The sequence below is a fragment of the Eretmochelys imbricata genome, chromosome 2 (genome assembly GCF_965152235.1).
Source record: "Eretmochelys imbricata isolate rEreImb1 chromosome 2, rEreImb1.hap1, whole genome shotgun sequence".
Lineage (NCBI taxonomy): Eukaryota > Metazoa > Chordata > Testudines > Cheloniidae > Eretmochelys > Eretmochelys imbricata.
The window spans coordinates 160,202,597-160,225,213 of record NC_135573.1 but is presented as its reverse complement, the minus strand read 5'-3'; the positions used below and the strand labels follow the sequence as shown (position 1 = coordinate 160,225,213).

The 22,617-nt window shown below is 41.5% G+C and overlaps 1 protein-coding gene across 1 annotated transcript in view; it reads right to left on the bottom strand.

Annotated features, from left to right (window-relative positions):
• Positions 1-22,617, bottom strand: part of PTPN3 (protein tyrosine phosphatase non-receptor type 3) — a 330,984-nt gene that overhangs the window by 9,586 nt on the left and 298,781 nt on the right. The window contains exons 22-23 of the mRNA XM_077809200.1: positions 21,256-21,402; positions 3,715-3,843 (exon numbers count right to left, since the gene is read on the bottom strand). Of these exons, the coding sequence (XP_077665326.1) occupies positions 3,715-3,843; positions 21,256-21,402 (276 nt within the window). The remainder of the gene's footprint in view (positions 1-3,714; positions 3,844-21,255; positions 21,403-22,617) is intronic.

Below are 22,617 nucleotides of genomic sequence, written 5' to 3'. Positions count from 1 at the left end.
ATCTTTTTACGGTATCAAACATTATGAGCTGAAATTGTAAAAGGACTGTGTGGCTACAACCACCTCAGTTCCTTGAATTGCCTGACTTTGATGCCATAGTTAGCTTGCTCAGTACCTTGACAGGTGCAGATATTAGATCCAGTATCATTTCTAGGGACCAGGCATGTAGAATAGAACCTCTATTGCCTAGCAAAGTGGGCTCAAGACATGAAAGTCCTATACTCTGCGCTGAAGTCCTGGGAATGAGTTTCTTTCAGGCAGAAGAAATGGTATGTATATACATCCCCCGCCAGGAACACGGAATGGTATGAAATATCCTGGCATAAATCCTTGAAGGCAAGGCCTCAACAATGATGATCAAAAGGCCCAGGGACCCAAGTTCCAGAGTAAATCCTAAATGTGCACCAATGTAAACGAACACTAACCAGCTAGCTAACTATAACACACTGGAAACGAGGTGAGTTTGGGATCAACTCCCCAGAAATCACTCTAGGAGCTGAGAGGAAAGGTCTTTATATCGACAGCTTGACTTGGGGTGTCAGAAAGGAACTGGGACAGATGGACAAGCATGGTCCTTTTACAGCCTCAGCTCTGAATTGTTTGTTGCCACAAGGTGCAGCTAAGTTGGTCTCTTTATCACTGCTTTCTAGAATGGTGCCAAAACTCTGCAAAGCCAGTCAAATCCCATAAGGGGGAGTATGCAGAAGCCACCCCAAGGAAAGAAGCCCACACACGTTATAATAGTTTTCTTCTGAAAACTTAGGGGAGTTCACCCTCAGTGCCTCAAAGAGATGAGGTGGAACAGCGATTACATATATTATGGATAGAACAGTTTTGTTCTCATTAACTGGAGAAGCTAGAGTGCATTTGAATCATAGCACTCAGGCTAGATGAAACTTTGACCCATTCTAAAACAAGCCAGGGAGTCTGTGGTGTGATCTTAGGTGTTCAATAAAGATTCCAGGCTGAATCATATGTGTGAGTGCTGAAGGGACACATTATTGAGGCACCTGGAGACAGCTAAACAAAATTCAATAGCATTTTGAGTGGTTTTTTAGATTTAAATAACGTATTACTCATCACAAATTAAGGCTTGAATGTGCTAGGAGCTGCATTTTTAATAGCTCATAGACATCAAGTACAATGAGCAAGCACATTACATAAGATCTCTCTAGAATAAGAGCACACTAGTCCATCAAGACTACTTCTGTTGTTGCAAGTGTTGTATCATATTAAAGAAGTTCTGTATTAAAATCACAAATGGGTTTGATTCCCCATAGTTTAAATTCTAGGGTATTACTAATTAAGAGGTCTCTTGGTTTTTGGTACTGTTTCTCTCCCTCTATGTGTGAAACTTGCAAGCTGCTAATTGTGTTAGTACATTCTGAGACAAAGTCTGTTCTCAAAGCAATTCACACAGAGATAGACTCAAAGCAATACTCTGTAACAACAGAAACAGCACCCAGAGACTCCCCACCCTTTTGTTGTATTAACAATTGTGATTAAAATAGAGATAGAGGATGTATGTGGATGGATGCTTGGTGTGGATAATAACTGAATGATCAGGGAGGTGCCAGCCTAAGAATGAAGTGTCCATCGGCTAAAGAAGGCGTCAAGTGGAAATAACCAGAGGACCCCCGGAGGGCAGACTGGAATCCACTCAACAGCCTCAAGAATGGGAGAACCAAAGAACAAGATAACATCTAGCAGCACGGAGCCGTCAGGAATGTGCTATCTGCTGATTGATTCAGCAACAGCATGATGAAGCAATTCCCACAGACTGGCATAGGAAGAAATTCCTATAAAAATGGACTCTAGAAAGTGAGAACTTTGGGGTCTGATTCTGCAAACCAACTTCCAGGAGCATCAGATGTGCATCTGACAAGGCCCTGCTCCCTCCTCATGTCCAGGCCACCTGGCCAGTGGCTTGGCATGAGCACCTCTGAGGCTGGTAACTATGATAACAACCTTGCAGAACCTGTGTGTGTGTGTGAATGAATGTGTGAATAAATATGAAATTGAATGGAATGTTATAGCTATAACTAACTGCTTACTATGATTCTTTCTGTATTCACAATAAATGTGGTATTTTGCCTTTTCCCCTTTAATAAGATCCTGCTGGTTTTTATTTTACTGGTGTAACACAAGCATCTTCAGTGTTCTGTTCTTTGCTCTATTCTTTCCTAAGGACCAATGTACTCCTTTGTTAAATATCCCAGTGTTCCTCAAACTTCATTATCTTAGTTACCCTTTTTTATCCTCCTTTTCAAACAGTTGTGACTTTTTCTGATGTGCTCTCCTAAGATTTTGATTCAAATTTTTAATGTTTTATCACAATAAATATTCACTTTTCAGAATGCCCCCCTTTACACGTCTCCCTTCCTGTCAGTATGTCCAAACTCTACTATGCTTAATCTATTTTCCTATCTTAAATCTCAGAATAAATTTCATCCCTGTATGCCCAATACCACCTACTTTGGTTGCAGTAGCCTGTTACTCCATTTAAACTCTCACAAATTGATTGTATTACTTATCTGGCTTTGGGTTTTTCCAAAAGTTGACATGGGAGCAATACATACCACTGGTAGTCAGAGGTAACTGAGCTATGTGTATGTGTGTGCATGAAGGCAGGAACACAGCAAACCCCTCTCACAGAGAAGCAAATATGGCTGTGTCTCTGTGCTTCCAACACCTTTTCAAAGCAATAAGGAGGGGGCAGGAGGAACACAATAAATTCTACACTCTGCAAAGCAATTGGAGCGGTGCAGTTACTTTGGGGAGAAGTAGTCAGATGTGTAGCTTGAGGGGCTAGAGATTTAAGATTTTTCTATTTTAATTTGCAAGGTATGATTTCTGGCACTTGAACTTTAATTAAAAAAGCTGGTCAGTATGTGGTGGATTCAGAACTTTGAGAGAGGATGTAAAGATGTCAGAGAGAAAAACGCACTGCAGCTTAAAATTAGAGGTGGACAGGAACCAAGCCCCTCTGCATAAACAAACTCACACTTTCAAGAAGCTTGGATGTGATCTGAATATGAATTTTGCAGTACAAATTCATCTGTAGAAGTGTTTCATGCATTTGACTCTTCCCCTCTTTTCTCCCCTTTCATTACAACAAAATAGCAGCAGCCGAAGGGTACAAAAACCTTGCATAAATTGCAAGTGTTCAAACTGTGCACTCTATGAAGCTGCCTTTTCAGTTTAACAAAACTAATGGAAGAAGATTCACATGATTCTGCAAGGTCCCTCAGTACTACATTACAAAGATTCACCTTTTTCTGCTAATTGCTCTATGGGTGTGTGGCACTGAAGAATTGTCCCAGCCTCTGCTTTTGAATGAGCAAAAATATTATGAAGAAAAAAACCCATATTTTAGCCCTAAATGTTTGTTTAGAGTCGGGGGCTGTTGAGCAGCATGGCTGAGTATAATATTGTATAAATACACAATAACTTAATAATAGAATAAGGCTTTATAATTAGTTACTTTTTTAGACTTTTTTTTTTTTTAAAGTAACTCACTAGAAGGATCTTCAGAATTGCATAGTTTTGGGGCATCCCTAAAGAAAATTAATCAAAGTGCACTGGTTCATGTAATACCTATAATATACATACAAGCTCACAATACTTAGCTATATTTTTCACTATAGCAAAACCAAAACAAAGCAACCCCCCTGTCCCCAAAAGCTAAAGGCCACACTACAGAAAAGCACTCACCTCAATATTTGTAATCACCATTTCCCTAAAAACATAGGCAATAGTACAATCTTCAGATTGACATTTGACACGAAAGTTTCCATACTCCATTATATCTGGTGGATCAGGCCAATACTGATGACATTTGGTCTGCAAAGAAAAAAGAAAGTACAAGCCATGAGCTTACAATTAATACATTTTCTCATTTGAACAGGGCATCTATGTGACCCAACTCTCTCTTCCTATGTCAACATTCAGAGAGCTCAGTAATGTTATTTATAACTGTTCTGGTTTGTTTTGTGTAATGTGTGCATCTGTACTTGAGACCAGCTTGACATGTCGGGCCTGATTCTCCACAGCCTTGTGTTGTCATTTACACCCGTGCAAAGTGCGTACTGAATGCCAAAGTTGTGATCCTCACATTCACTTTACACAGGGGTCAATGAATGACTACAGCGTACGAGCAGGTGAAAAATTAGGTCCATCACATCTAATGGCATTATTGAACACTTTTAATCCTCAGTGCCTGCTTTCTGAGATTTAAAACCCCCCACGACCACTGAGCAATCACATTTTTGCTGCTCAGGGGATAATAGCAGAGCTTCTGTAAAAATACAACCCAAGTTTTTGTTGGGTCAGTGAAATTCTTGTTTTACAAAATGTGGTCTGAGCTAACAGATATTTTTAAGTGCTATTTTCTTTTTTTGAAATCTCACAGTAACATATAGTAATTTTTTTTTCAAGTGAACATTTTGAAACAATATCAATTTAATATTACAAATCATGGGTGTACACGGATACAAAAATGGAGACTGGCCTTGAAGACTGGATCAAAATGTCAAACCTCAGTGTTGTTCCCACATAAATTTGAGAATATATATCCATGGGTCAAAATAACTATTACAGTAAAAAAAAACTCCTTGTAATTAATGTGCCATTTTGACCTTTGCATATAGTTTTGCAAGTCTGAGGAGGCATTAAGGTTGGGTGGGCAGTATAAATTAGCGGGATTGCAGTGGGGATTGGCAGGTGGAAGAGAATGCTACATTAGTGAACTCGGATAACAGTTTCTTTGTTTTGGCGAGCAAAAGCACTGCAACTCATTTTAATGAGCTGAAAGTGCTTTTGCCAGGAGTAAGCTGGAACAAGTAATTTAATGTGTGATTTACACTGGAGGGGAAGTTTTCAAAGAGGATACTGATCTTTCATTTGTATGACAAATATCAAGATATTTACTTTTAGTCATGTTATCCTTTTCCAGATGGTAGGGATGGGGAGTGGAGAGAAACAACATGTATTTGGTCACTATCAAAACTAATTACATCAAAATGTATGTCAGAGGTCAAACAGATTGGAAGGGTTAAAAGTATCAGAAATGAAAGTCTTCAAACATGAGGGATATTTTTTCAAGAATGTAAAGTACAGATTCTAGAACAGTAATGTCAAATCTTTTCAGCCTGAGGGCCAAGCATATTTCAGTAACATCAAGGGGCCACATTCAATACACTGGGGCAGATTCTCTGCCCTGGTCTGCTCCCTTTGTGTCACTGAGACTTTGCAGAGGGAGTGAAAAACACCTTCAAATCGCTTGCTGGCAATTCTCCCATTATGCCTGGGTTTCCAGCAACCGTAAGGCTACACCTTTACGATCAATAAAGGTGTGACGGGTATTTTTCTGTTTTTGAAGTGATAACTGGGACTTGTATAGATACTAGGCTGCTTTATCTCCTGAGAGTCCTTCATAGCCAGATGGTGGCAAAAGTTAGGACAGGGCAGCAAGGTGAACTGACTGACCCTATTATCCATCACAAAATGTGGCTCAGGGTTGCTTATGGGCCCTTTCCATTTTTGGTTTTCAGATTAATGAGGTGGTGATGGCTTTAGTGCAGTATTTCTCTCCCAAAAATTTCAACTGATTTTTGTTTGTCCTGCTCTAGGCAGATGTCCTAAGCTCCCCTGGGCTTGAAGCACATGTTAAAGGACTTTAGCTCTTTTTGCCAGGGGGAGTAACTTACCATAGACTATCAGAAAACTAAAGTATTTGTCTTCGGCCATAGACCAAGGTTGCATAAATGGATGCTTGATAGCCATTATATTGCATAGTCCAGGTTTCACCCCCATTTGGTTGTTTGGTTTACATATAACGGCCAATGGGACAGACTATAGAGGAGATCAAGAAGAAATCCCTAAGTTCTATACAAGCAGTGCAGCACTTCATTCGCGTCCATGGGGGCACTCTAATCACTTCGGCAGTCAGAGTTCTCAAGGCTAAAGTCTGTGCCCAAATACTACATGGTGCAAAAACGTGGGGCTGGAAGAATACTAGTGAGTTAGAGGTTGTGTCAAATACATTTTTAAGGAGAATGTTCAGCCTCTCAAATTACACCTGACTTGCTTTACTCAGGGCAGAAATAGGGGAATGTATTATTTTGACCGAAGCCAATGCCTTTATACTAATTATTGGCTCAGTATTTTGCACATGAATCAACAGTGCCTTCCAATATTATATCTGGAAGAACAGCTCAACAAGATACATAGTCAACAAGTTCACCATTTCCTCCATTCTTTGGGCTTTTTGGAACTTGACTTGGTTAGGACTGTAGGAAGAAGGGTGAAAACCTTAATGAAGCTCAGAGCAAATTATAGCTGTAATCCCTGAAGGTAGCATACAATAAATATGCCTTCTTGCCTTTCTCAATTAACGAATATCCACAGATATGAGAAATATTTGGATATTTTGAACTGTACAATAAGGATGGCCTGTTGTAATATTGGGACTTACAAATTTACCATAATTGAGAGCTCAACTGTGAAAAGTGAAAGTTTCTAAAATGTCACAATAACCTATAATGACAAATGTTAATGGGAAAAACTGCAAAAAAAGAGACTACAAGACTAAATATGTCCAAACATAAAGGCCTCCTGATATAACTCAAGGACTGCATTAAAATCATGTTTGGTAAACAAGGAAAGTGTGGAACTGGAAACCAATGACCCAAAATTGGAGTGCCAAATTAGGACTAACTGGTAGAAAAAATAATGAGGGGATGGGCTATTCCACCGCTCATTCTGTTCTGGGGAATCTCAAAGACAGACTTTGGAAAACAAAGCGGATATTGGAGTGAACTTCACCAACATAGCTGCCACCCCTGCCATCTCCTGGAACCAGGGCAGTCCCTAGAAGGGTGCGGGGCCTGTGACATATGTGCCAAGTTTCTAATGTGCTGGTAGATGCTCACCCCTTTCCTGCTTCTTCCCACCCCTGCTCTGCCCCACCCATTTCTGCCCCCCCACACCCCGAGCGTGCTGCGGCCTCACTTCTCTCCCCTCCCCCTCTCCTGATGCCACAAAACATATGATCCAAGGCAGGCACTGAAAGGGAGGGGAAGGTGCTGATCGGCGGGGCCCGCTGTCGGGCAGAACGGGAGGTTTTGGTAGGGGGGCTCCTCCTCCCCACCCATCTACCCCTCCCAGTTCGCCTCCTCACTCTGCTCACCCATCCGCCTCCTGCCTCACCCCCCTCCCTGCTTCCTCACAATTTTATTGAAGCGCAGGGCCCGGGGTGGATGCCCCAATTTGCTGTACCCAAGGAACGGCTCTGCCTGGGGCCTTCGTTATCCTGATACTGAGACATTTCCTGATCAGACGGGGCCAAAGAGAGAAACCAAAATCACATCACCACCTCCATCAGCTCCAGCTAAATCCCAAATACCACCCTCTTGTCCCCAATGTGTCCTTTTTCTTCCCAACCTTATTTCTTTTCTTTCCCATCTCTCTCCCTCTTCCTTTTGTCTAATAAGAGCCTTTCTTAGCCAGTCAAAAATTTGCAACACTGTTGTAATCCTATGACCAGAAAGAGGCAGCTAAAAAGCAATGCCCTAACAGCCTGATGCTGGTTCAAGTTTGCCATGTCTGAGTGGCTGACAGAACCATATGCTGAGCTGGTGAATTTTCAGTAGTGGGGTTGCAAGAAATAGTCAACTCCATATAGAAAAGCTGCATTTTCTATCTTTACTGTTCTTTTTCCTCCCCCTCTTATGTGCGTTTGCTTGTCTTTTAGGAAAGGGAATTGGACTATAACACCACCTCCAGCTTGTCTCAACTAATTTCTTCTCTTTTCCCCAAAATGATGGTATTAAGGATGGTAATAACTATTTGAAAGACTGTCAAATAAGGGTTTTCTCCCCCTTATTTCCCATAGTACTAAGCAGACTGAGGTCTCTGGATACCAAACCCTGAACCTTGTTTAAAACTGCTTAATATTGGATAGCGGCTGGGTTACCTTTCACCCTTTGGGCCCATTTATTCCATCTAAATTAACACAACAAGCCTTTACAGGTCTCTGTTTCCAGACTATGCAGATGACCTATTTGGAAGGGAGGTATGCTGCTACTGAGTCTTTTCTCCACGTAGGTCTGGCTAGGCTGAAGACTTGCTGCACTCTTTATTGTCTTGTAACCTGCTCTGCCACAAGAGAAAGAAATGGTTATCTCCATTCCTGGCCAAGATAACTTTTACCACATCACCTCAGAAATTGGAATACTTGCTACGTAGTGAAAATGTTTTAGTTACAGGCTGCTGCCCTATTTGCCTGGTCGGCTGGAAAAGTAAGAAAAAAAAGTATGTGAAAAACAATCTACTTTTGACCTAAATGAAACAGTGTACTCCTAATTTTTTAAAATCTTATTTTTGTATATTGTTTCAGGGGAGGTGATTTTAAAGTTGTAACTGATGTTAGGGTAACTGTTGAATTGGCATAATCCCAGGCTGCCTTAGTATCACCCTTTTTGGGGGTTTCTTTTCAGTTATGCTGAAGGAAAGCAGGAGGAGCTTGAGTTAATCTTGTCTTTTTAAAATGTGCATTTTTTTTTGAGTCATGTTGATTTTAAATCTGTGTCTATTGTACTATGTGCAATCGCCTATGGTTAAGATGCTATATTAATAAACTTCATTTGAGAGATGTAATTAATGCTCATAAGCTATCTCACTGTAAAATCCCACTGGAGAAAAGGCACAGGTTATTTCTACTGCAATGTAGCTAGATGAGGTCATCACTATAAACCCAACCACAGTATGCCATGGTAAAAAATACCTGCACCTATCTTCACTAGGATTTGACAGTGAGGATCTGACAGTTAACAAGTGTTAGTTATCTTCCTTTTTGGGGTAGAGAAGACCCGGCCAATGAGTCAGCATTGTCAGGTTTTGTGTGTTCTCCACAGATTCTGGCACAGGGAATGTGTCAGGCACAGGCCAAGGGAATGGCTGGAGGATACTATACTATGGCTATTCCCAGCTGGTGTATAGTGCCTTGGGGTCAAGTGCCAGCTGGGGCAAATTAACACAGCCATCAGGCTGCTCTAAATTATGCCACACCTGAGGCAAAGAATCAGGGAGCAGTAACTGGTTATTGGTTTCTTAGCTTCTCCTCTTTCCCCCCGCTCTCCTAGGTTTCCATGGATGGCTGTGTGGGAAAGGATGCCATCCTTTGCAGGATCTCTCCAAAGTGCAGGCCAAGCCAGTCAAGCTCCTCCTGCTTTCCTTCAGCATAACTGAAAAGAAACCCCCAAAAAGGGTGATACTAAGGCAGCCTGGGATTATGCCAATTCAACAGTTACCCTCAGCAGATTCCACAGTGAAGAGCTCTAGTGGAAGTTAAAGTTGTTTAAAGCTCACTGCAAAAATGCTGAAAGAGGACAGAATCACCTATCCTCTACTGGTATGAATCTTTCATCAGGTGGATGCAGAGGGCTTAGCTGGAGTGGGGAGGTATGGTTAATATACACCAGGGCTAGCTTTCCTGAGTCTAGCCTTCAGTTTAGTTAAAGCTGTTTTCAAAAGATTTTTCAAGTTGAAACACTGCAGTTTCTTAGCAACAACACTGCTGTAGAGTGCGTGCACTGCTTTTAAATTACTCAAGACAGCCTGGTTAAGTTTCTCTCAAGGATTCTGATTAGGTTTTAATTTAGGTTAAGCCACCTACATATCTTAAAATTTTCTTCTCTCTTAGTAATTGCAAATAAGGTTATAAATCTAAAAGCTCCTTTATATATATATATATATATATATATATATATATATACACACACACCTTCACAACCAAAAATCATCTCTCATATAGTCTCAAAATATATATGTGAATCTTATATTAGATGAGCGATCACATACTCCTAACAACTTCTCCTTTGGGAGAAGAGTGCTAATCAAAGAAACTTAAGCTATAGCATTATCATTTCTGTAACTCTAACTCCTCATTGATTCAATCATTATCTTTTATTTTGTGCCAAGTTGGTTTGAATACCCCATAAAATAAGTAAAATAATTATTTCTGGGCATGTTTTTCATGAAGTGCTTATACATTCTCTCTCATCATGCCATCTGATTGTCCCTGAAATGTTCACATTTTGGATCTGCGCATGTAAAGAGAAATTATTGTAAGAATACTCTTCCCTATTCTGATTGTATTTAAAACCCTAGCAACCATATAAACGAAACATGTATCAAATCTTGCAAAATCTTTTAGACTTTTCCACAAAATAATACAATTCCTTCCTACTGGGAAAAAAGCTTCAAATCTCCCACTAGATTTTGAATTTGACCATTCTACTTTTTCCATTAGCACAGTGAACCAATAGTCCTCTGTGTTCTCACTGATCCATATCCTGTAGTCCCTTTTAAGGTGAGTGGCATATTTATTATTTAAATATTCCAAAATTCCTGGTTTTAAGTTTATAAAACTTGTATGAAACTAGAATAATTTATATGAAATTTCAAAGTGCATTGATGATTTTCTACACTAAACATTATGGTTTGCATTAAAAACACCACATCTGAAAAAGTTTCAGACTTCAGAAATACCATTAAACCAAAATTTTGGGTGAAAGATTTTGCATGAAAAATTATTAATTGCCTAAGTCAGTTTCTTCTCAATGGAAGCTTTGCTTGAATGAGGACTAATTAAGAACTGCAAAATTTCAACCAACATGACTAAACATTTCTCTTACTAGAGCAGTTAAGATTTTTACATGGTTCAGCCAATAAACAGCGCTGTCAGAGCTTGGAATACTATAAGAATTCCATGAAAGTTTTTTTTCCTCACCCATTCTATATAGCTGAAATGATTCTCTCCAATTTTCTCTATAGCTAGTAACGTTACCTGGACTTTTTGAGAGATGAGTGAAGGAGATACACCCCACAAACTAACTCCCTTCCCTGCTGACAAGAGAACAGCAGCTCTAAAATGGCCACTGACCTGCTGAATGGTTATGATCGTGTTTAAGTGTCAGTTTCTTCAACACAGTACAGAGCTAAAAAGTGAAATTTTGGAAACATTTCAGGGAGATAAGTATTATCAGAACCGTGGGTATTTTGTCACTATCTGAAGGGTATTTAATTATCTTACTGCTACACTTTCTAAAGGATTTGGATCCTCCCCTTTTGGTATCAAATATTTTTTATATTAATCAAAAAAGAGAATTCCCTATATTTCTTGACAAATCAGCTTTTTCAGGTACTGAGATTAAGTTCACATCTTCATGTGACCAGAAATATGTAATTCAAATGGTTTGGGAGAATGTGGGAAATAGTTTGTTCAATAGAATTTTTTCTCCCCTCATATTATAAGGGCCACTCAAACTACACATAAGAAAGTACTTTGGACTTTCTTTGCTTAGGGCTGAGATTGCTGCCCAGGAATTTTCTACTTCCATCTTTTGCCCATTAAGACAAGGATATACAAAGATCAGAATCCAACATATATATGAAAAAACTTTGCCATCTCACATGAAAACAACGATTTAGGTTATTTGGAAGCTAGTTCTGATGAATTATTTGCCCTATGAAATATTTAAAGGATCTGTGCTCAGCGATTATTAAAACAGCACTTATACCGTTGTGAACAATGTACAATTACTTTAATTGATAAACACCATATACCTTAGATATTCAAGCTATACTTTCACTTTGATTTCCTCAAGATTTTCCTGATGACATTTTCTTCTACCAAACAGTTTTAAAACTTACCCCAACGACTTCCAAATAGCCACACTTAGTTAATAATTTGACATAATGTTTTTTTAAAAAGTTTCTCCGAAATAAAGCTTGAAAGAAGATATCCATTTTAATGGCATTTAAACAAGCCCCACTCCCATGCCTCCAAAACCAGCCTTAACTGAATTTACTGAAAAATTATTTTAAAATGATCAGTTAGTAAAAAGACTTTCAAAAAAAGTCGTGATCAAGATGACAATATCATGCCTGCTAACAACGTCAGACTGAGATTTACTTACAAGTCAAAAAGGAGTGAAAAGCACAACCAAATCATATGATTACCTTTCAAGAAGGCTCACAATGAAGAAGCCTTTACCACGTTTATTGTCCCCTATGAAAAGGAACAGTCCACCACTGATGCGGACATGGAAACCATGAGACAGACGCCACAACAGAGATAAACGTGGAGGCTGTAACTTTATTAAAAGCCAGTGGGGAACCACTCCTGAACCGACCTGGCAGGGCTGTTTGCACTGCAAATTTCAACTGGGCACCAATGGCTCTAGATTCTTGAAGCATAGGGGTGGGAATGAAGGCAGTGTCCCTTTTATACCCTCCTGCCTGCTTGGGATGCTGATCCCCTACTACTTCCCCTCCTCCGCTCAGGAGGCTGGAGAAATGAGATGAGGAAAGCCACATGCTGCATAACACATGCAGGCATGCCCACTTCTGCACAATGTTGTACTCTGGGCCCAAACTCAAATCAGCCTTTTAGGTTACAGGGACCTTACATTGGACCCTGTTTAACCCACCGACCCCACTGGAACCCATCAAAGTTGCAACAATGTAATTTAACCCCACCTTCTAAGTGGACCTCTGATGCTGGATGGAAGGTGAAACCCACCCCCACAGCAGTTTGCTACTTGGGGAAAGTTCCTTCCAGACCCCAAATAAAGTTTGGCAGTCAGCCTAGCTCCCTGAGTAAGAGTGCACATGGAACAGAGCCCATGTGGGCTATTTCATAGAATCATAGAATATCAGGGTTGGAAGGGACCTCAGGTCGTCATCTAGTCCAACCCCCTGCTCAAAAGCAGGACCAATCCCCAATTAAGTCATCCCAGCCAGGGCTTTGTCAAGCCTGACCTTAAAAACTTCTAAGGAAGGAGATTCCACCACCTCCCTAGGCAACGCATTCCAGTGTTTCACCACCCTCCTGGTGAAAAAGTTTTTCCTAATATCCAACCTAAACCTCCCGCACTGCAACTTGAGACCATTACTCCTTGTCCTGTCCTCTTCTACCACTGAGAATAGTCTAGAACCATACTCTCTGGAACCACCTCTCAGGTAGTTGAAAGCAGCTATCAAATCCCCCCTCATTCTTCTCTTCTGCAGACTAAACAATCCCAGTTCCCTCAGCTTCTCCTCATAAGTCATGTGTTCCAGACCCCTAATCATTTTTGTTGCCCTTCGCTGGACTCTTTCCAATTTATCCACATCCTTCTTGTAGTGTGGGGCCCAAAACTGGACACAGTACTCCAGATGAGGCCTCACCAATGTCGAATCACGTCCCTCGATCTGCTCGCTATGCCCCTACTTATACATCCCAAAATGCCATTGGCCTTCTTGGCAACAAGGGCACACTGCTGACTCATATCCAGCTTCTCGTCCACTGTCACCCTAGGTCCTTTTCCACAGAACTGCTGCCTAGCCATTCGGTCCCTAGTCTGTAGCTGTGCATTGGGTTCTTCCGTCCTAAGTGCAGGACCCTGCACTTATCCTTATTGAACCTCATCAGATTTCTTTTGGCCCAATCCTCCAATTTGTCTAGGTCCCTCTGTATCCTACCCCTGCCCTCCAGCGTATCTACCACTCCTCCCAGTTTACTATCATGCGCAAATTTGCTCAGAGTGCAATCCACACCATCCTCCAGATCATTTATGAAGATATTGAACAAAACCGGCTCCAGGACCGACCCTTGGGGCACTCCACTTGACACCGGCTGCCAACTAGACATGGAGCCATTGATCACTACCCATTGAGCCTGACAATCTAGCCAACTTTCTACCCACCTTATAGTGCATTCATCCAGCCCATACTTCTTTAACTTGCTGACAAGAATATTGTGGGAGACCATGTCAAAAGCTTTCCTAAAGTCAAGAAACAATACATCTACTGCTTTCCCTTCATCCACAGAACCAGTAATCTCACCATAGAAGGCGATTAGATTAGTCAGGCATGACCTTCCCTTGGTGAATCCATGCTGACTGTTCCTGATCACTTTCCTCTCCTCTAAGTGCTTCAGGATTGATTCTTTGAGGACCTGCTCCATGATTTTTCCGGGGACTGAAGTGAGGCTGACTGGCCTGTAGTTCCCAGGATCCTCCTTCTTCCCTTTTTTAAAGATTGGCACTACATTAGCCTTTTTCCAGTCATCCGGGACTTCCCCCATTCGCCACGAGTTTTCAAAGATAATGGCCGATGGCTCTGCAATCACAGCTGCCAGTTCCTTTAGCACTCTCGGATGCAACTCGTCCGGCCCCATGGACTTGTGCACGTCCAGCTTTTCTAAATAGTCCCTAACCACCTCTTTCTCCACAGAGGGCTGGCCATCTATTCCCCATGTTGTGATGCCCAGCGCAGCAGTCTGGGAGCTGACCTTGTTTGCCAGCAGCAAGAGCAAGCAGATGTCATCACCTCTCCTGACCCTGTAGGCAAGAGACAAATCAGCTGGCCTCTCACAGCCCTGTAGTTCAGTGGCAGGAGGACTGGGTGGGACAGGCTCCATTAATGGATGCCAGGAGGCAGCCCATCCTGTGATAGAGGGCAGTGGGGGGAAGAAATGACAAGCGCCCTCCCCATCCCTCATACATGCATAGAGCAGAGAGAGGAAGGGGGAGCCAGGGGAGCCCCAGTAGCACTGCCTCAGGTACTCCTGCTTGCCATCTCCATTTTTCCTCTTTCACCCAGAGGAGGAAGGAAAAAGGATACTCTATCACCTCCATCAAAGATGCACCCTGGCTAGTGAAGTGAGCATGAGAAGATATCATATTCCATGCCACTAGGAGTTGTGCCTATTAATTTTTCATACCAATGCATGACATGAAAAATTCTTTGTTTCTCCACATGATCATTCTTCATATTTTTAAATGTAAAATCATTAAAATCAGAATGGGATTTATAAATGTTAATAGTGGGAACAGTGTAAGAAAACTAGCAGAGGCATACTCAGACATAATGATTGGAGTATGTGAAAAGAATCGTCCTTCATGCCCAATGGGGAAAACAGAGTTAAGAAATTGGGAAAACTGATGAGCAACTTTGGTTCACGTAAATGAGAATGTGTCAATTGTTGAACATATAAATATTTCTTTTTGAAGTGAAACATGTAAGACTGAATTGGAAAAAAATCATCCCCGTAAATGACTGATTATGCCTCAATTTACAGGCTGAATTTAGGAAGCAAGGGCCAAAATCACTCCTGTTGATACAGGAAAGTGGAAGTTGCCTTCTGTGGCCCAGAGGGGTTTCATGCAAGCATATACCTCTCAACCTTCAGGCTTGCCAGTGTGTGACACAAGCAATCACAATGAGCGACAAACCATAGAAAAGTGGAACACCTGTGCTTTGTTGTATGTCATGCCATAAGTGACATTTATAAAGGTTTTTAACTATAACTATATGAGAAAAGGCTTTTTTCTTATTGTGACACTTAAATAAACTAGTTTTTAAAAAAAGGAAACTAAGAAAACAAATTCCATCATATGCAGTGATAAGGACCCCTCACCTTCGCACCCTAACACACAGGTTGCCAGAAGGGCCTGAATTCTGGACCTTCAGATCCCCGCACAGATTTTTACCCTTGAAGCTACAGGATTATCTCATTTTTTGCAGTCCAGCCTCCAGGGAGGAATGTGATGCATATTTAGGCAGCATGTTACACAACTATTTGGTAGAAAGAAACAGAAAGTTGGAATCAGGACTCCTGGGTTCTATCTCTGTCTGAAGTGCAATGGTGTTTAATGGCTGGAGCAGTACGAATGACAGAAGGAGAGTAGTGTCATCGCCCATCTAATCCAAGGGATTAAGTGCCATGGAAACACTGTACTGTAAGAAACTATGCTGGTGAGACATTCCTTGAATATCTGAGGTGAAATTCTGGGAATTTTACCACTGACTTCAATGGGGCCAGGATTTCACCCTTATAATTTAAATGTTCTTGTTTTTCCATTCTATAACAATATTTATTCTTTAAATATTCGGCTTCAATAAAGAAATATCTAATCTTTTCAAACACATTTTCACCTTGTAGATATCTGTAACTGCCATCATTTTAACAGAAAGGAACAGAACAAATCTAAATGCTTTTGCAGGGTTCTTGTTCACTGAGCCCATCAAAGAAGCACTATCAAAATATCTGGGGAGATGCAAGACAATTGTGAGTGGCCTGAAATCATCTTAGTCTAAAAAACTGGAAATTGTATTTATGAATTCAATTTCTGACTGTCTGAGGAAGCCTGGCTGAGTTGCAGGGGCGAGTTCTTGCAAGCAACTGGAGGGCAGGCAACCCAATAACTTATTTCTATTAGATCCATTAAAAAAATGAAGTGGGATTTCCAACAACAGTGTTACTTTTCAGTATGTGTCAATTTGGTGCTCTCTATCCATACACACAGATACATTATAAAGTATAGATATTCTAACTATATTTTATATGTTAAAATATTACAGGTGACATTTTTAGCGCCACTTATAGTTAAGTTTCCCTCACCCTTTCCAATATAAGACACTCTTTTCAGTTGCTTATAACTTTGCCAAACTTTAACTATTAGGACTGAAATATTTTATGCTGACTACTTTCCTCAGGCTTTATTTTATTTCATTTTTTAATTTCAACTGAAATAATTCAGTCATTTCTGAAAATAAAATTACAGGAAATACATTTTGCCCATGTTAAAAAAAACATTGTACAGATATTTCATCAAGGCTAGTGCCTCTGTGCTTCGAGGAAGCGCTTGTAATGTAGTATAGATTGGTCCTAGTGTCAGATGTGCCTTTTGTTGTAACCAAAAAAACTGCCCAAATTTGGCTAAGTTACAGGCCTCCAAAAAGTCGCAGTTCACACATTGCTCAGTGGAGACTGGTTAGAGTTTGGCAGCTGAATTCTCTGAAGATTTCCTTTGCACTGGGCATTCTACAGCCCAGGGCTTGCAGTACTTCCTTTACAATGGCTCTTCTGGACAGCTGGGTGCCAGGCATCATAACTGAGAGCAGGGAGATTGTCCTGCGCTCTTCCTGCTGTAGGCAGCCTAGACAAGGAGGAAGCCACCTAACTAGAATGCAGAGGAGTGCGGAAAAAGGGGAAGACATGGGAAAAAGGGGGCAGCAGAAGAAGAGGGAATTAGGGAGCACACTCTTCCAGAACCTGGAACTGAACACTGGTGTCCTGAGTGTCTACATTTCTCAGCTGTCACTACATATCTGTGAAATCCATTGGCTAAATGTGTCTCTCATCCCCCTCAAGTGTTTGGTCCACTAAAAGGAGAGCAACCTTACTAGTTATTCCATTAGCTCAGGTAATGGAGATACGTGCTCTGGATTTAAAGGTACAGACGCTACTGGTGACCTAAGCTAGGGGTCTCAATGGTTCAACATGTTATTTATGTTTTTTGTTTGTTTGTTAAGAAACTTGGAAATTATATCTGAAAGATTATATTAAAAGGTTAAGGTTGTGAAATCAAGCACTCAGAAGTGAGGAAATGCCAATGTAAGGTTGCCCTTGCAACCTTAATTTGCTCCTTCCCCCACACCTCGTGCGCACGCATTGTGATACAGTCACACACTATTATGGTATGGTTATATACAATTTTTTTTTCCTCTGGGACCCATGCTTAGTTCAGTGAATGGGTGGCCATCATTGGCACATTCAATACCTTTGTTACTCTATTTATACTAGTTGCAATAAAACTTTGTCCTTGCTAGAGCATCACAAATGCAAAATTGCTCTTTGAGATGGTGAAACATCTTTTGCCAGAGTTAAGGTTTTTAATGATACTTCTGTGAATGGCTGTGTATACTTGACTGTACCTAAGGATCATGCCTTAGCCCTTTTGGCCTTAAGGACTTGTCCTCACTAAGGAATTGAAGAACAAAGCCTAAACTCCATCTTCAGAATTTATGTCTGCTCCAACTTCCCTGTCTTCTTCAGCTGCTCTCACTAACTTCCCAATTAGTATAGAATCATAGAATCATAGAGTATCAGGGTTGGAAGGGACCTCAGGAGGTCATCTAGTCCAACCCCCTGCTCAAAAGCAGGACCAATCCCCAATTAAATCATCCCAGCCAGGGCTTTGTCAAGCCTGACCTTAAAAACTTCTAAGGAAGGAGATTCCATCACCTCCCTAGGCAACGCATTCCAGTGTTTCACCACCCTCCTGGTGAAAAAGTTTTTCCTAATATCCAACCTAAACCTCCCCCACTGCAACTTGAGACCATTACTCCTTGTCCTGTCCTCTTCTACCACTGAGAATAGTCTAGAACCATACTCTCTGGAACCACCTCTCAGGTAGTTGAAAGTAGCTATCAAATCCCCCCTCATTCTTCTCTTCTGCAGACTAAACAATCCCAGTTCCCTCAGCTTCTCCTCATAAGTCATGTGTTCCAGACCCCTAATCATTTTTGTTGCCCTTCGCTGGACTCTTTCCAATTTATCCACATCCTTCTTGTAGTGTGGGGCCCAAAACTGGACACAGTACTCCAGATGAGGCCTCACCAATGTCGAATCACGTCCCTCGATCTGCTCGCTATGCCCCTACTTATACATCCCAAAATGCCATTGGCCTTCTTGGCAACAAGGGCACACTGCTGACTCATATCCAGCTTCTCATCCACTGTCACCCCTAGGTCCTTTTCCACAGAACTGCTGCCTAGCCATTCGGTCCCTAGTCTGTAGCTGTGCATTGGGTTCTTCCGTCCTAAGTGCAGGACCCTGCACTTATCCTTATTGAACCTCATCAGATTTCTTTTGGCCCAATCCTCCAATTTGTCTAGGTCCCTCTGTACCCTACCCCTGCCCTCCAGCGTATCTACCACTCCTCCCAGTTTACTATCATGCGCAAATTTTCTCAGAGTGCAATCCACACCATCCTCCAGATCATTTATGAAGATATTGAACAAAACCGGCCCCACGACGGACCCCTGGGGCACTCCACTTGACACCGGCTGCCAACTAGACATGGAGCCATTGATCACTACCAGTTGAGCCCGACAATCTAGCCAACTTTCTACCCACCTTATAGTGCATTCATCCAGCCCATACTTCTTTAACTTGCTGACAAGAATATTGTGGGAGAAAAGCTTTCCTAAAGTCAAGAAACAATACATCTGCTGCTTTCCCTTCATCCACAGAACCAGTAATCTCATTATAGGAGGCGATTAGATTAGTCAGGCATGACCTTCCCTTGGTGAATCCATGCTGACTGTTCCTGATCACTTTCCTCTCATGTAAGTGCTTCAGGATTGATTCTTTGAGGACCTGCTCCATGATTTTTCCGGGGACTCAAGTGAGGCTGACTGGCCTGTAGTTCCCAGGATCCTCCTTCTTCCCTTTTTTAAAGATTGGCACTACATTAGCCTTTTTCCAGTCATCCGGGACTTCCCCCATTCGCCACGAGTTTTCAAAGATAATGGCCGATGGCTCTGCAATCACAGCCGCCAGTTCCTTTAGCACTCTCGGATGCAACTCGTCCGGCCCCATGGACTTGTGCACGTCCAGCTTTTCTAAATAGTCCCTAACCACCTCTTTCTCCACAGAGGGCTGGTCATCTATTCCCCATGTTGTGATGCCCAGCGCAGCAGCCTGGGAGCTGACCTTGTTAGTGAGTACCTTAAATGGAACCTCCAAATATCCACTCCCAAATAAACCAGTTCCCAAACCAGATTCCCAACCAGAATCTCAGTTTCAGGAATTGACAGTGCACTGAGAGTTTACTTTGGGAATACAGTTATAGGTTGAGGAGGATTTCTATCTGTAGGAAGGCAGGCAAAAGTCATGAGCTGTCTCACCTCGCAGGTGCCAGAAAAAAACGGTAATTAACCTTTCATGTGTGTTATTCTTTGAGGTGTGTTACTAATGTCCATTCCATGTGGGAGTGTGCCACATGCACAGTTGCCGGAGATTTTTCCATTGGTGGTATCTGTAGGACCGGCTCTAGTGTCCTCTGGAGCCATGCGTGTATGTGCCCGCACCCTCCCACTTCCTTCTTGCCAGTAACTCTGACGCAGGGGTAGGAGGGTGGGTCATGGAATGGACACTAAGAACTATATACACTAATTAGAATAACTCTGCAATATATGACAGAAAAGTCCAAACCAGCCGGCAGGGCTCATTATGCTGGCGCACAGCTCCAGAGGACGCTAGAGCCGGTTCTACAGATATCACGAAGAGAAAAATCTCTGGCAACTGTGCACGTGGCGCGCACACACCTGGCGTGGAATGGACAGAGTAAGCACTCAAAGAAGAACCTTTACTACTCAGAGCAGTGCTCCCTATTTGATCTGTCTCCAAATCCTTACACACAGCAAGTTTCTATATCATCCATCCACTAGCTGGTCACTTTTTTGAACCGTAGTCCCCCAAACTGTGGGGCGTGAGACCATTCGGGGGGTGCATGGCGGAGCCTAGGGCAGCCCCTGCAGGGGGTGGTGAGGGAGTGCCATCCAGCCCCCACTCCAATCCCAGCTCCACTCTGGCTCTGGCCCCACCCCCAGTCCCAGCCACAGCTCAGGGGCCCTGCTCCTGACTGCGGCCTCACTCCCTGAAAAAGTTTGGGGACCGCTGTTTTACAGGTTACAGGGATTTTTCACTTCATGCATATTATAAATTAGAGAGCAAATACATTTTACACTGGAAATAGAAATATTTGCACTTTCGGATTTCCTATGACTCAGGGAGTCTATGAACTGATTTCAAAACCATAATTTAGTAAATCAGTCCTCTAACAGATTCTTCAAAGCAGTTTTAAGAAAGGAGTCAAATTTTTTTTTTTTTTTTTTTTACAGATTCTCAACAACATAAGTAATTTAATTAGACTAAATTTTGGCTATGTGCTTTAGAGCAGTGCTACTCAAAGTGGTGGTCCGCGGACTGATGCCGGTCCGCAAGCCATCAGCTGTAGGTCTGCGCGTACACTGGAAAAAAAATGCCGGTCCCCCACATCAGATAGCTTGAGAAGCACTGCTTTAGAGGGTATTCTCTAACTCCTCTCACATGATGTTTTCAGAAAAGCAGGTATCAGAATCTGCCATTTTAATATTTTATACATTTTCACACACAGAGTGGTAGGAAACAAGCAGCTGGCCTAACTGCTTTTTATTCAGGAGAGGGGATAAGAAACAAAGTTCAAAAAGTGTAGCAAACAGTATATTACAGGAAGACACAAGCTTCTTTAGCAGAAAGGATTTTCAATGTAAACCAGCTTCGATAGTCAAGATCAAAACACAAATTTAGACATAAATGTTTAATTACTTTGAGACTGAGGTGAACTGCAAGCTTCAAGAGAGGATATACACACTTACCCGTCCTCGTTCGGTGAGGGTTGTCAACATGATGATCAGCGACAACCTATGATCCCAGACTACCTGCCAGAAGTGTGCACAGGTATGTGGAAGAGGACCTTGAGTGGCGATATATCTGTTCACAATGCCAGCAGAAGGAATTTCCATCTGTCAGGAGAAAGAACACCCTACCTCTCAATACTCAAATGCCCAAATGTAATATTGTTTTCTTGTTTAAAATAACTTTCACAAAGATGATCTTCTGAAGGAAGTTTAAAGAAACAAGTTGAGTAACAAGATTAACAAGTTCACCTTAAATATCTTATAGAATATCACAATAAAATATCTTATAGAATATCACAATATTTGATTACTAATTTAAAATGGACCAAAATCACATGCTGAAACACAGCAATTTCTTTTAAATGATTTTTCTACACAACAATGAAACCTAGTTACAAACTCACTCAGATCCTTGAAGCCATTTACAAACTGATGAATGTAGCATACAAATCATTACAGCTTAGTTAATCTAAAATAAAAGGTTATGGAATGACTTGCTCAATTTACTCTCAACAGACAAACATTTTGAATTCTCTTGAAAATGTTTTACTTATCCTGTTGTACAATTTTATAACCTATAATTCTTTACTATACCTCCCACATCTTAAAAGAAAAAAAATCTCATGTTTTCTTCTGCTTCTCAGCATTTACCCCTATATTTAGCTTCTCAACAGCTAAACCTGTCAACCACAGCAGCACTTCTCAATGCTTTTCCCATTCATGACCTAAAACCCAGCTGCAGGGGTCAAACTGTGCTGATATATGGTGGTTTGATAAACTGGTATATTTATCTGGAGAATGTCTTCTTGTGCTCCAGAATATACATGATCATTTATTAAAAAAGTCTCTCTCTCTTATGGTTGAAAACCTTCAAAAGGTGAACTGATGCAGAGAGGTGGCCCAAATCTGCAGTTAGCCTTAAATAATTACTCTCAGAGAAATATAAACTCACCCTATTCATTTCAATATGCCATTAAGTCTGAAATCTAATTATGACGATTTAAGTGCCAACTTGATTATTTCATTGCTAATCAAAGCAAATGAGAAAGGAGATGGACATTATGCATACAGACACTCCCCGACTTACGCAATCGTTCTGTTCCGGAATGCCTTGCGTAACTTGAATTTTGTGTAAGTGGGAAATGTATACCCGACCATTACGCAAAACCAAACCAAACCAAAAACCCTCCTATTTTTAGCTTAGGGAAGTTTTTCCAAAAGTGTGGATTTGCATCTAAGTCGGGTCTTACAGAGGCTTCCTGGGTTATGCATCTGCTAAGAGGGTAAAATCCCTTTTTGGCGCCTCAAGTGGGTGGAGTT